Source organism: Staurois parvus, unplaced genomic scaffold (genome assembly GCF_062004578.1).
Source record: "Staurois parvus isolate SC_StPar_1 unplaced genomic scaffold, SC_StPar_1.0 ptg000832l, whole genome shotgun sequence".
In the NCBI taxonomy this organism is placed as follows: Eukaryota; Metazoa; Chordata; class Amphibia; order Anura; family Ranidae; genus Staurois; species Staurois parvus.
Window position 1 is genome coordinate 535470 of NW_028318628.1, and position 13059 is coordinate 548528.

Here is a 13059-nt window from a genome sequence, read left to right on the forward strand (position 1 = left end):
AGCTGGTGGAGGTGCTACTAGTGTCATTGGATACTCTGGGTCTCAAGATTCCCATTGTGTGGATGTCATTACATTTCCTTTCTTTTTTTGTACACTCATAATTTCTTTCACTTTGGACTATTTTATTATTTTGTTTGCATTTTATTGGGATTCTGTACATGGTGTATAGTTGATGTTGTTAATTATTTTTCATCATTTAATCAGAGATTTGTGTTACACAGTTTATATTATTTTGCTGATATAAATTAGCATTACATTTGGTGATATCATTCGCGTTTTGCAAAGTAGAATAGGGATTGGCCAGAGAGGGATTACTTTGACACAGCTTACCAGCTTCAACATGTATTGCAATGCATGTGACCTAAAATTCCCCAATTGTTTACTGCAAATTTGCTGCAAAGGGTGCATTGCATTTTGCAGAGGGTTTATCCAGAATGATCAGCCTCATCTAGATGCCATGGGTGGATGACAGAGGTAAGGTAAGTGCTGTATATGATCCAACTGTTTTACTAGCAGGTACAATTTTCCACTACTAATATGCAGAAATTTTTACAGGGGGAGGGAATTCTGATCTACTAAGCAAACAAAAAGTTTTAAAAACAGAAACTTGCTGTTGGACCATGTTGGCTTTCATCAGAAGTTATCATACTTTGACTTTATAATTGTTAAAAGCTAAATTAAAATTTAAATTCTTACCTGTCACCATGCAAATGAATTTAACATCACCACCCTCTGACACAGCCCGGGCTTTCAACGTGGTTTCAAAACATGGCTGTGTCTCTTCTGTCAGTTGAGATATAATATTGCAAAATGTGGTCCTGGCAAAAGGAGGTAGGGTGTTAGGTATGCAACAAAGAATTAGCTTTTTTTTTTAATTACTAACATTTTTTCTAACAAGCCTAAAGAAAATGTAAGAACCACACAACAAAATTTATAAAAGCTAGAACAAAAACATGTGTGGGTGTTTTCCTTAGCAATTGATAAGATTTTAGCTGTATTTTTTTTTACTGCAGAATATAAACTTAATAATATTATCTAAATAGCAGCTATGGGTATAAGCTGAGGTCTTCTACTGATCCACTTTTTACAAGAGGCTAAAATGACATTGCATTTGATTAGTTTTTAGTTTTCTTATTTTTTTGTTTTATTCAAAATATATTTTATAATTTTCTGTTAATAAATTCATTGTGTTGGTGTATTTATTTTAAATCTGCCTGGATGAAAGCTATAACCTAACCCCTAAAATGAATCAAAAAGCACTTGGTGCACATAACTCATGCCCTGTGGTGTGCATTGTGCACGTGCTGGGATGCATTGTTAAAATGCTTCACAGAGCTTGCTTTGTTTTCCTGTCTTTAAATATTGTTTAACTTATACTTCATTCAACTCTATGGGGGGGATTTACTAAAACTGATGCACTCAGAATCTGGTGCAGCTGTGCATCATAGCCAATCAGCTTCTAATTTCAGCTTGTTCAATAAGGCTTTGACAATAAAACCTGGGCGAAAATTGATTTCTATGCAGAGCTGCACCAGATTTTGCACCATGGGGTTTTAGCAAATAACCCCCAATGTGTGACAGCAAGTGGCATTGCGCTATAGCACTTTGGAAAAATTCAACTTGTCCCATTCTTTTTCGGTGCACACTAATGCAGCATGACGGTGTGAAATAAAGCAATAAAACGTAAAGCAAGTTGCCCTGTCTATCCATTAGGACTGCATGAGCAGCACTTCCCAATGGGGCTACTGTGAATATGCCCTTAGGCTAGGTTCACATCTGTGTGGGTGCTGCCGCTGTGGATCCACATGAAAATCCCAGCAGCCGCACCACCCGCACAGAGAAATGGCACACCGCCCGCACTGGAAAACACAACCGTACTGGGAACCGAGGTTCCCGTGCGGGCTGCGTTTTTGGAAGAAGTGCAGGGAATTGTTCCCTGCGTGTGACGGGGCACGGGAGTCCATTTATATGAATGGGCTCTCGTGTCTGCGCAAAACGCGGCCTGCACGACCACATATGTGTGAAACCGGGGCAAACTCTTAAACTCTCCCGTACATTAGAATGTATCCTAATTCTTAATCTGACCCTAACCCTGAATATTTAATCTGTGAGACATGATGCAGCTGCTTTGTGTCCAAGAAACTGCACTGAACATAAAACTGCATAGATACTGTATGTACTTTTCCTTCAAAGAGAACCCTTAGGCATAAATAAGTGGGAGCTGACATTGTTGGTTTGTTTTATAAGGTGCAGGCTCTAGCGTATCTTGAACCTTGTTTTCACTACTTACTAAGTCACTGACCTGGAAAAATTATGCAGGACAGTTTTTTGGACTTTACTGGATGCAGCTTTTTCCAGCTCAGTGCCTGACTAGATAGAGGAAGATGACAGTCCTGGAACCTGCACTTTTAAAAACAAGTAATGGCATCTGACATTTGTTTGTCCTGTATTTTAAAATAGAATGCACCGTGAATATATAGTCAAAACAATAAAAACTTAAGAAGCATAAAAAACAAACTTACTCTAGTAAACCCCTCAACCTTTTTTAGCTAGGAAATTTCAGTGCCCTGGGTATTAAATAGTTGTCAGTGCAATATATTTAATTATGTCTTGACAGTCTTTCAGTGCCAGCAGCATGCCTTCAAACTGCCTGAGTTAAAGTTTCAGCTGCTGGCAATGACAAGGGTGGGTTTCTTCCAGTGTAAATCCGACTCCCATTGCTTTCACTGGGTGTGGGGATTTATGGTGGACATACATGCTTCAAAAATGATTGATTGCTTTTCCAATCAAGCTCTGCCAATAGGAATAATCGATCTATAGTTGATAACCCATTTGATCAATGTGTCACAAACAAGAAAGTGGATTTCAATCAATAGATATACGATCGTAACTTGTAAGTTGTCGATTGCATCTGTGTTTCAACCATGTAATCTCGTAATTTGATCAATCAAAAAATTATTGTATTCACATGTAGCATAGGAGTCACTGAGTTTTGGGTACCTCTAAAGCCCTGCACAACCAGGCAACATGCTTTTTCGTCCACACTTTGAACTCAGTAAACAGTCCTTGAGCTTGGTTTTGTAATTTTATTAAAGGGGTTAATAACTTAGATGGGGTTGATGGGTGTATGGGATGCCCAAGTAAACTGCAAACTCGAGGACAAAATCCTTAGCAACTATGTATAGATGTGGAAAAAAAAAGTATCTTCTTTAAAAGCATTCCAACTCTCTGCTGTACCACCTCAGACCCCTGATGAATCCTCCTCCTCACTCAGCTGCACTGAGGGTATTTCCTTGGCAAGGGGGCCCGGAAACTACCAATTTAGCACAGCAACCTCAGATGAGAAGCTAGTTTGGTTTTCCACCTGACTGGTCCAGGGAGTGTAAGAGTACTTATACTGTCCTTTCCTGATAGCTCAATGGGCTGGTAGCTGCCTTCAGACCTTTCGCTGGGCTGGCTCCTCTCCTGCTGCTCAGGATGTCCTCCCTTGAAGATGGTGGCACAGTGGAGATCCTCTTCTCCAGCACCTGCCTGTAGGTTGGCCCCTTCCCTGGGCCCCCTCCCAGGCTCTACACTCTAGCCTCTCACTTCGTCTTCCACCCAACATTGACTCTGCTGCACAGACTTTGTAACATTTAAGGGTTGCCTTGGTCTCCATGCCCAGCTCCTGCCAGGGGATTGGACAAGGTTCCTCAAGTATGCAGATCCAAGCTTCCTCCCCTCCTTCATCCCTCCTCCAGAAAGCTCTCAGGTTTCTGGAGAGGTGGGAGGGCTCCCGAACCTCTGACCTTCAGAACCTCTCTAGCCTGTTCCAAGGTAACCTCTCTACCTCACTCCCAGGCTGCTACTCGGCCTCTGCCTAAAAAAATAAAACAACAAACACTCTCTGGCTAAACTAGAGGGCATTACACACATACAAAGTATCTTGGTGATGCTGATCAATGCAAAACAATCAATAACTTGCTGCCCTGAACAATTGACTGAGTTTGATTGAATTTATATAAATAGAGTCTAAATAGATCAAAAGGGAAGGTATGGCTATTTGATTGTTTGCAGATTTGAACATATATCAATAAAATTGAAGCATGTTAGGCCACACAAAATGACTGATTGGTACTGAAATCTATTCCCAAACCTGTTTAGATATTTGAAGTGAACATGGACTAGAATTAAAATTATTTATGTTTTTAATCAGCCGCATAATGTATAACCTAGCACAACAACGGGGTCTGTAGTATACTGCTGTTTTGGTATTGAGCAGAACAAGAAGTTTCCTATAATTTAATAGCCTAATGTAAACATGTGTTTTGTCCATGCAACAAGTTTACTTAACTGCCAAGCTTCCCATCTACATACACTCATTGTCCATATCCCTACTGCTCTGCTTGACCACTAATAAATTAAGCCGGCAATGGGAGAGTGACGGACCTATCAAATCCCCCTGATGAAGCCACGTGACCAGTGGCGTAACGCGTAGGGGTGGGACTGTAACGTGACTCGGAGGGAGTCAGTTCGTTTGCCGGACCACGGGTGCATGCCTCTGACAGTCAGCGGAGGACTCGGTTCATACTGTGATACAGATTTTGAATACAACACATGTGAGTGTTATACTTGGAGTCAATAAAGCCAATCTTTATAAAGGATAAAACACCATGTTGAGATCTTTTTCCTATGTGGAGAGCCGTATGGAGATGAGGGTATAGAGGAGTTGTATCCTCTGGAGACGGGATCAATCCCAGAGCATATGCTAATAGCGGCGGATATCCATTGTTCCAAAGGAGGGAGTCCTAGTCAAGTAGGTTCCATAGGAGGAGAACCAAAAGCGCATATAGCCTAATTATAGGCAGAGAAGGAGGTGAGCGTACATCTGCACTAATGGGAGGATTCACAATCAGTCACGGATTCACATGCAATATGGATTGAAGATTAATTAACAGCACAAAGTCACTTTTATTATATGGGACACTGTTTTCACATATGCATTTATTAATTTATTTATGCACATTGAACATTTGAATAATTTTTTATAAGTGAAGTTATATTCATTCTTTAATCACAGGTATTATTTTAGTATAATCACGGAGGTATCTTTTAATATCAATTCTGTATATTTTTCATGTCATTTGATCTACTATATATATATTTTTTATTTTTTCTGTATATGGTTCTTAGGACATAGATAAAGTGATTCCATATATAAATTGGAGTGTTTTGGGAGCGCAACATTATAGGATTTTATTCACATTTTTTTCACATTGGTAGTTATGTGTTAGATGTTTGCGATCCGACTATATAGAGGACATATATTTTATGTTGTATATTAGGGAGACCTTTTTTTGTTTTCTGGCTCGCAAGACACTTTAAATAGAAAAGAGAAGGGGCCCGAGGACAGAGCCTTGGGGGACCCCAACAGAGAGGGGGAGAGAGGGGGGAGGTGGCAGCGTTATAGGTAACGCTGAAGGAGCTTTGGGATAGATAGGAGGAGAGCCAGGAGAGAGCAGAATCTCTGATGCCGAGAGAGTGTAGTTTATTAAGGAGGAGGGGGTAGTCAACTGTGTCAAAGGCCGCAGAAAGGTCGAGGAGTAAGAGGACTGAGTAGTGGCCATTAGCTTTGGCGGTTAGCAGGTCATTAGTGATTTTGAGTAGGGCGGTTTCGGTGGAGTGTAGGGGACGGAAGCCAGACCCTATGTAAGCTCCAAGTTATGACTCAAAGCTTACACACGTTATGGACTCTCTCCCCACCATATGACAGCATTGGGTGTCTTAGTAGCCAGCCATCAAGAACCAGCACTGTTACAAGGGAGGAATAGTAGTGAGTCACATGCCTCAGCTACCCAAACATATCTTTTTACTCCAGGGGTGTACAACGTTTGGACCTTCCTGGGACACACTGGAGGAAGAGGAATTGCCTTGGGCCATACATAAAATACACTAACAATAAGGATAGCTGATAAGCAGAAAAAGTCAGGCAAATCACAAGTTAACAATCACTGATGTAGATAATGTACCTATATGAGTAATAAAACTTTATTTTTTTGTAATATTTTTTATTGTAAAAGAGGGCAACATAAAACTATTATTTGACACTGTTTTTGATAAACTAACACATCAATATCTGGTCCAATGGCTATAGTAGCAACTCTCAATGAATTCTCAAGGTGCTCATCAGATATTTTCGTTCTAATTTTGCCCTTCGTGTTCTCCATCCTTGGAAATAGTTGCTCACAAGTATAGGTGCTGCCGGAAACTGATGACATGAATAAGGTGTGATTGTGAAGAGTGGAATATTTTTCTTTTGGAAGATAAAATTAATAAAAGTCCAGTAAAGAGACACAATCTCAGCTGGGGTGGGAGGCAGTCACAAGATCTTGTCAGCAAGACACAAGTGATCATTCCAGTCCATCATGCTTGAGGCTCACATCAGACAAGCAACCTTTTGTTTAAATTTTTTTAGCCAAAATATAGCTCTCCTCTCTAAAGGGTACACACTGAAAATATCAGTCATATGGAATGGAATCCCAAATGAAACAGTGCTGTAATTACATAAATGCTTATTTCACTTATCAAAGCTATCTACCTTCTGCTGAAGGCCATACGGTGTGGTATCAGACCAGTATGGGATACTTTAGGAACCAGGGATAGTATTTTTGTTTCTTTAAACAAAAGACTCAAGAAAAAAACACCAATGCTATTAGCAATGGAACAATTAGAACCCTGAGAAGCATATCAGATGGGAATGAATCTGGTAAATGACTGGTATACTTGTGCTCATTTCAGCACCCCTTAAAATCTACGTCAACCTTAACTATGAACTTCTTTTATTTAGTCCCTTTTATCTGTTAAATATACAATCGAAAGCTTTTTGTTTTATTTTTTGGATGAGCTCAAAATACATGCTGATCTTGCTACTGAGTTGGTAACTTTCTGTGCTCCCTGTCTGTGCTGACCATTAGCAATTACATTGTTCTCTGAGGACTACAGAACCGTATCCCTTTATTTTATGGAAAATAGGAGAGGAGCGGAGTTCAGAAGTCCTATTTTGTTTCAATTATTACAGAGGAAAGATGGAAGGTTGGCATCCTAGCTTAAATAACCAGGTGAAAATAAATGTAAAAAAAAACCTCTATAAAAAGAAAACTAATGCAGCCACCACACCTAAGGACAGCTAATCTTACAAATATTAATATTATTAATATTTTTGAGTTTACATACGCTTTAACTGCAAGAAGCCAATCAGTTACCTTGTAGCATGCCCAAGGAGCCTAAAGTGTGGAAAGCACTAGTGATCCTGCGTTTCAGAGATTGAGTCTAAGGCAGTCCATGGATTAGTCTTTTTATTCATCCAGCAGGTTGAACGTACAAACAAAACCAAAAAAAAACCACACTTCACACACTCAATGTATTCTGACCGTGGGGAAATTCCCTGTCATCAGAATACACTGATCAGTGCTGACAGTCATAGTCTGGGGCAGTGATCAAGCGGGGAAAATCTGACAGGCTGGTTGTATACAAGTCAATTGACTTTCTGTACAACCAGCCTGCCCATACATGGACCAAAATGCGGCCAGTCCCTGCTGAACTTAAGGAAATTCAATCCATGTCTGGCTGGCTTAAGTAAAGGATATACAAAATTCAAAACTAGCAATCTTATGTTTACAGGTCTACATTTGTTTTAAGTGCCAAGCAATCATCCAGCTTTATGTAAAAGGAACTATTACATGTGAAACAAGATGGCAGTGCTGTAAAGCTGTATTTAACAATGTAAACACTAGGTTCATATTACATCTCAGGTTTGCTTTAAAGGATAAGTTCACCTTTGGGAACATGTTACCTGTTCCACCCATTTTTGGAGTGGAACATATAACATGTTCCCAATGCTGCAGCTGCTGCCCGATTCCCCCCCTTTCTGTGACAGCAGTACGGGGAGTAGTTCCCCATACAAGCTGTCACTTTTTAAAAACAGTGCGGCCGTGCGGGACTCAGCCCACATGGCTGCATCATTCATTCACAGATTTCTGTGAATGAATGAACTACAAGTACATCCTTTGCGGATGTCAGCTTGTAGTCCTCAATGAACTATCATTGCACTGTGCAACACTGTGGTAGTTCATTGATTCTTCCTGTCAGTGTATCTGCTTGCCCATATGGGATATACAGGCAAGCAGATATACTGAAAGGTCTGCAGGAGATCTGCTGATTGCTGGTGCAATGCTTTACAGGTTCTTGCAACAAAAAATAAAAAACGCACATTTTTTTACCTGCAAAAAATGTGGATTTATTATTTTTTGTCAAAAGGGGAACTTATCCTTTAAAGTGGAGGTCTTTTTTGTCAAAATATAAAAAAAAACAACTTTGTGAGGCCACACAACAAAGACTTTAACTGTACTGTTTTGCAGAAAAGTTTCATTTCTAATAAAAATAATAAGGAATAAAGGATATTAGTTCAATAACGTAATGAGATTACGCTGACACATAACATAAAGATTAAATACAAAATTTGTATTGAAATACAGTATTTGTATATTTCACAGTACCGTGCAAGAGCAGAGACAATGAATACAATTCACCAATAGTAAGACATACATTTATGCGCAAATAAGTAAGGAGAGCAGAAGCATTACCTTCCAGGCATGTAATGAGCGTAGCGACTGACACTGGACCGGCTGCAGCAAGCAGAATAGCACAATTCAAGGAAACATTTAAGCAGAAAAGCATTAGTAAATGAATTCACAGGGCAATATGATTATGCATCAAACATTTACTGAATTTTGATTGCAAATGAGTATTACAGAATTACACTAGAACATAAATGACATTTTCATAGCCTATTAGAAGCATCATGTAATGGGTGGATAAAATAGCATGCATGGATGACTGCAAAAAAGCTGCCAACTGTGCCTATTTTGACATGATAAACAATCAAAATTATTAGAATTTTATAAACTTGATATAGAAAAAATGGTATTAACTTTCTTTGGGCTGTCATCCAATTTTATAATTGTAAATGCATGAAAGGATAAGCTGAATGATCTTAGAGGAGAAATATCTCTAAGAGACCTTGGCACTTCGCTTTGTTGTATGAATGAGGTTGATTTATTATTACAACATACAGTAGACTGCTCACTTTGCAAGAAAAGTTGCAGTTTGCAAGTGAATTTTCCCCAGAGTTATTGAACGAAGTAAAGCAAGCAAAAAAATTGTTTTTTTTGTTTTCCTTGCATGTGCTTGGGTATTCTTTGCGAATAATTCACATGCACATTTACCAAGGTCTGGGAAAACGTCCCTTGGAAAGTAGATATTTGCCTTTAGTAAATCAACCCCATATACAGTATCTTTCTGGCTATATGCTAAACAACATGGACATCCAACCCATAATGAGTTCTCAAAATATTCCTATTGAAAGCCCAAGAGGGACTGGGATCTTCAACCACAAGATGACACAACAGCAATAAGGACTGGAGCTGGGTTAACTTCCTTTCTGAGTTCCTAGGAAGTTGAACAAGCCTGAAACCTGGAATGTCACCCAAAACTGAGATTTCTGTTTTGTGCAGACTTTAATTTTTATTAATTATTTGGCTACTATTTCTTTGCTTAATCTGTATTTTGAATGTTTATTGTTGTTCATCACTCTTGTACACCTGGAAAGATGAATATAGAACAGCAAGTGTTGTTTTATTACCCTTTCACGAGCATGGAGAAAGCAGAAGGAAGCCTTGGACCAGAAAAGATTGAGAAGAGGCAACAAAGAAACCTTTCTTGAGATAAATACAAGGGGTCTTCAAAAAGTTTCCGCACTTTTTTTAACTCTATTTATTAAGAATTTCAAAAACAACATGACAAATCTTATACTAAACTGCAAGGTCAGCCGGCTTGCCAGACAGACAGGTCACATGACATTCTCAGACACGACCAATTACTACTCCTCCCGCCCTCATAGTTTCCAACGAAAAATATAAAAGCGCAGAATATTTAGAAGACCCTTCATATGTAGGACTACAATTATTAAACTCTACTTCTGAAAATACTAGTGACCTGATTGTCAGGTTGACATACATCTTCATTATTTGTTGTATCACTGATTAAGAACCTATACAGACACCAGTAATTCTAATATCTCTCCAGTTTTCATTTGCTGCAACCTTGTTCCAGGTCGGTGAAGGTTTGAAGCCAGTCACAGGCAGCGAATCAACCTTTTTCAGATGGAGAAGTAGTAGACTACATATATTTCTCATGACAGGTGTACTTTAAGGGTTTCTCCAGAACTTGGACTTTACTCGCAGTGTAACCTAGCCCGGTCATTTGGCCCAGTTGCAGACTTGTTCTCTTCTCTGTTAGCTGCCAAACCTGACAGAACATTTGCTATTTCTAAATCTTTCACCTCAAGTAACCAAAGACACAGTTAAACTTGCCATAAGCATGTGTTAGATAGCTTATATATTATACATGCAAAATACTGTAGTATGAGATAAGTACCTCATTAGAATGCATAAGCACTTCCTGTCACTGTGGCATGCATAAACAGCATGACAATGATGCAATTTATGTAAATGTAAAATACTGAAAACATTATGAGCTCAAGGGTCTGCCAACAAAAAAATCTTGGACCAGGCTACCAAGGATTAAGCTGTCTGCAGTTCTGCACTTTGCCTTGAACAAATTTGTTTGAGGTACAGCACACTTGATCCTACAGTGTTTCATAGCAAATCTATATATAAAAAGGTTTCTACATTAAAATTGCCTTTGAAAACAAGAGTTGATTACAAGAGGCTCCCACTCTTCCTGTTGGATTTTCATTTATGCCCCCGTTTTTCAGAAATCTCAGACTAGCTTTATAAATTCATCACTTTGAACAGATGTAGAGAAGAGAAGACTGCAGATAGACAGGTACAACTTATGTAGGAGGATTTGTGTCGTCTCTGTGTATCTGTAACCTGAGGCCACTCACTTCACTGGGTTTATGTAAGGGTTTACAACCACTTTAAGAAGCAGGAAAGGGAACTTTTCCTATGGCAACACAAACATCAAAAAGAGCATGAGAGGAGTCATAACCATTCCCTATTATAGATCAAAACTAGACAAAACATTTAGGATTTACATACACTTCAGTTAAAACATTTTTTGTGCAGTCAATTTTTTTTATGTAAAACAATGTTTACAAGAATTGGCAGCTATACCAATTGTCAGCAGCCTTATTTGTTAGGCACAGACAGTACAAGTTATGTTTTACATTTTCTTTGTATGTAGGCATATAGTGTATGTGTTTTTGGGCAGTACAAATATGAACAAGGCTTATCTCTGTCCTTAAAATAGAGGGCCAGGGGTAATATAGTTCAGAATCACCTGATGAGCTGGTGTGTAGAGGTTATTCGTTTATATATTGTCTACCACTTGCACTGTCTAATTTCTGTCTAGATGTACGTTTTCATTTCTGTGTGTGGCCACTCTAAAACGGACCATGGACATGAGAATTCTGACTCAGAAGTTAAGTCAGATCACTGAACAATCAGCTACACAAATGATTGTTCCATAGGAATACAAAATCTTATTGGCCAAATGTATTTACACATTGGAGATGTGTCAGTAGGAACAAAAGCACTTACCCAGGTAAGCCACCTACTTTGAGCAGGGTCAAGGCACCTCCTTTTCTGTTAATCTATAAGCACCTTTTCTTTGATATCTGTCAGTGGAAAATGTTTTATATGAATGTTAGATCTCAAGTCTAACCCTTTCAGTGACTGTCTCAGGCCTCAGCCACGAGCAAAGATATACTGAGGATCCTTTCTTCAATTCGGGGTTAGCCATACAGCTGTATGCATGTTACACAACTGCTTGCATTACAGCTGTGCTCTAGTAAGGGAAAACTGGATCCAGGAATTTCCAGGGTCTGTTCATAACAGGATTTCTGCAATGGTCACCTACAGACATTTAAAGGACTAAGAAGCCCAAAACTTTGGAAGTACTCTGGTTTTCCTGTTTTCTATTTCTGTTTCTAATCTTGTACTCCTAGGAGTACTCATTATTTGGAAACCACATATTCTGCCAGCTAGTGCTAACAGAATATGTGGTTTCCAAATAATGCCTCTCTGAAACAATAAAAATGTGTCTGTTCAGTTTTGGAATCAAACAATTAGGAGTCATGACTTGGTTAAAGAGGTTCTTCAGTCTTGATAATACAAAATAAAAGACAACATCTACAAATACCTTAGCTGCTGATATTTAATAAAAGGACATTTACTTGTCCAGAGATCCAGTGCTGTCCACACCTGGGCCTGTTCTTCACCAGTCTTTGGGTCCCTGGCACCGGGATGTTTACTGAGGGAAGCTGGCTGTGACTTTTTTCAGCTTCATAGCCGAATGCGCATGCACAAGTGGTCAAACAGCCACCTAGGTCCTGTGACATGTCCCAGAAGGTTGGGGGAGGGGGATGCAAACTTCCACTTTGACCACCTAGGCCAGTCTTTCTCAACTTTTTCAATGCAGAGGAACCCTTGACAAAACTTTCCGGTCTCAGGGAACCCCTGCTAAAAATAACTTTATCCACAATTCATGATACATTAGTGTTATAGTCAGGGGTAAGAATGCTCCTTACACTTGTGGTCATTGGGAAGAATTACCATCTTGCAGATTGCTAAAATGATCAATGGTGTCAGTGGGAACTAATCTGAGAGACAAAAATTGCTCATTGCTCAAGGAACACCTGGCAACCTCTGGAGGAACCCTGGTTGAGAAACCCTGACCTAGGCAGTCGGAGTGGATGTGGCAGCAAGAACCAGGTACCCGCTCCGCCCCCAAAAAAAGGCAAGCCTCCAAAAGTGGGAGAGGAGTATGTAACATGTTACTGTAGGAGTGGCCCTTGCACCCCCCCCCAATCCCCCGTTGTGACAGCTAGTGGAGGATCGTCTCCCCCAGCTAGCTGTCACAATTTGCCTAGCTGTCCATTGCACAGACCAGGTAAGTATAATATGTTTGTTATTTTAAAGAAAATACATTTTTAGGTTTAGAATCACCTAATAACAGGGTCTATGTGAACTTTCGAAGGAAGTATTTTTTTAAACCAGA

At 39.4% G+C, this 13059-nt stretch overlaps 1 protein-coding gene across 1 annotated transcript in view; it reads right to left on the bottom strand.

Annotated features, from left to right (window-relative positions):
- Positions 1 to 13059, bottom strand: part of ALPK3 (alpha kinase 3) — a 185019-nt gene that overhangs the window by 119164 nt on the left and 52796 nt on the right. The window contains exon 3 of the mRNA XM_089655336.1: positions 697 to 818. Coding sequence (XP_089511462.1) covers positions 697 to 818 — 122 coding nt within the window. The remainder of the gene's footprint in view (positions 1 to 696; positions 819 to 13059) is intronic.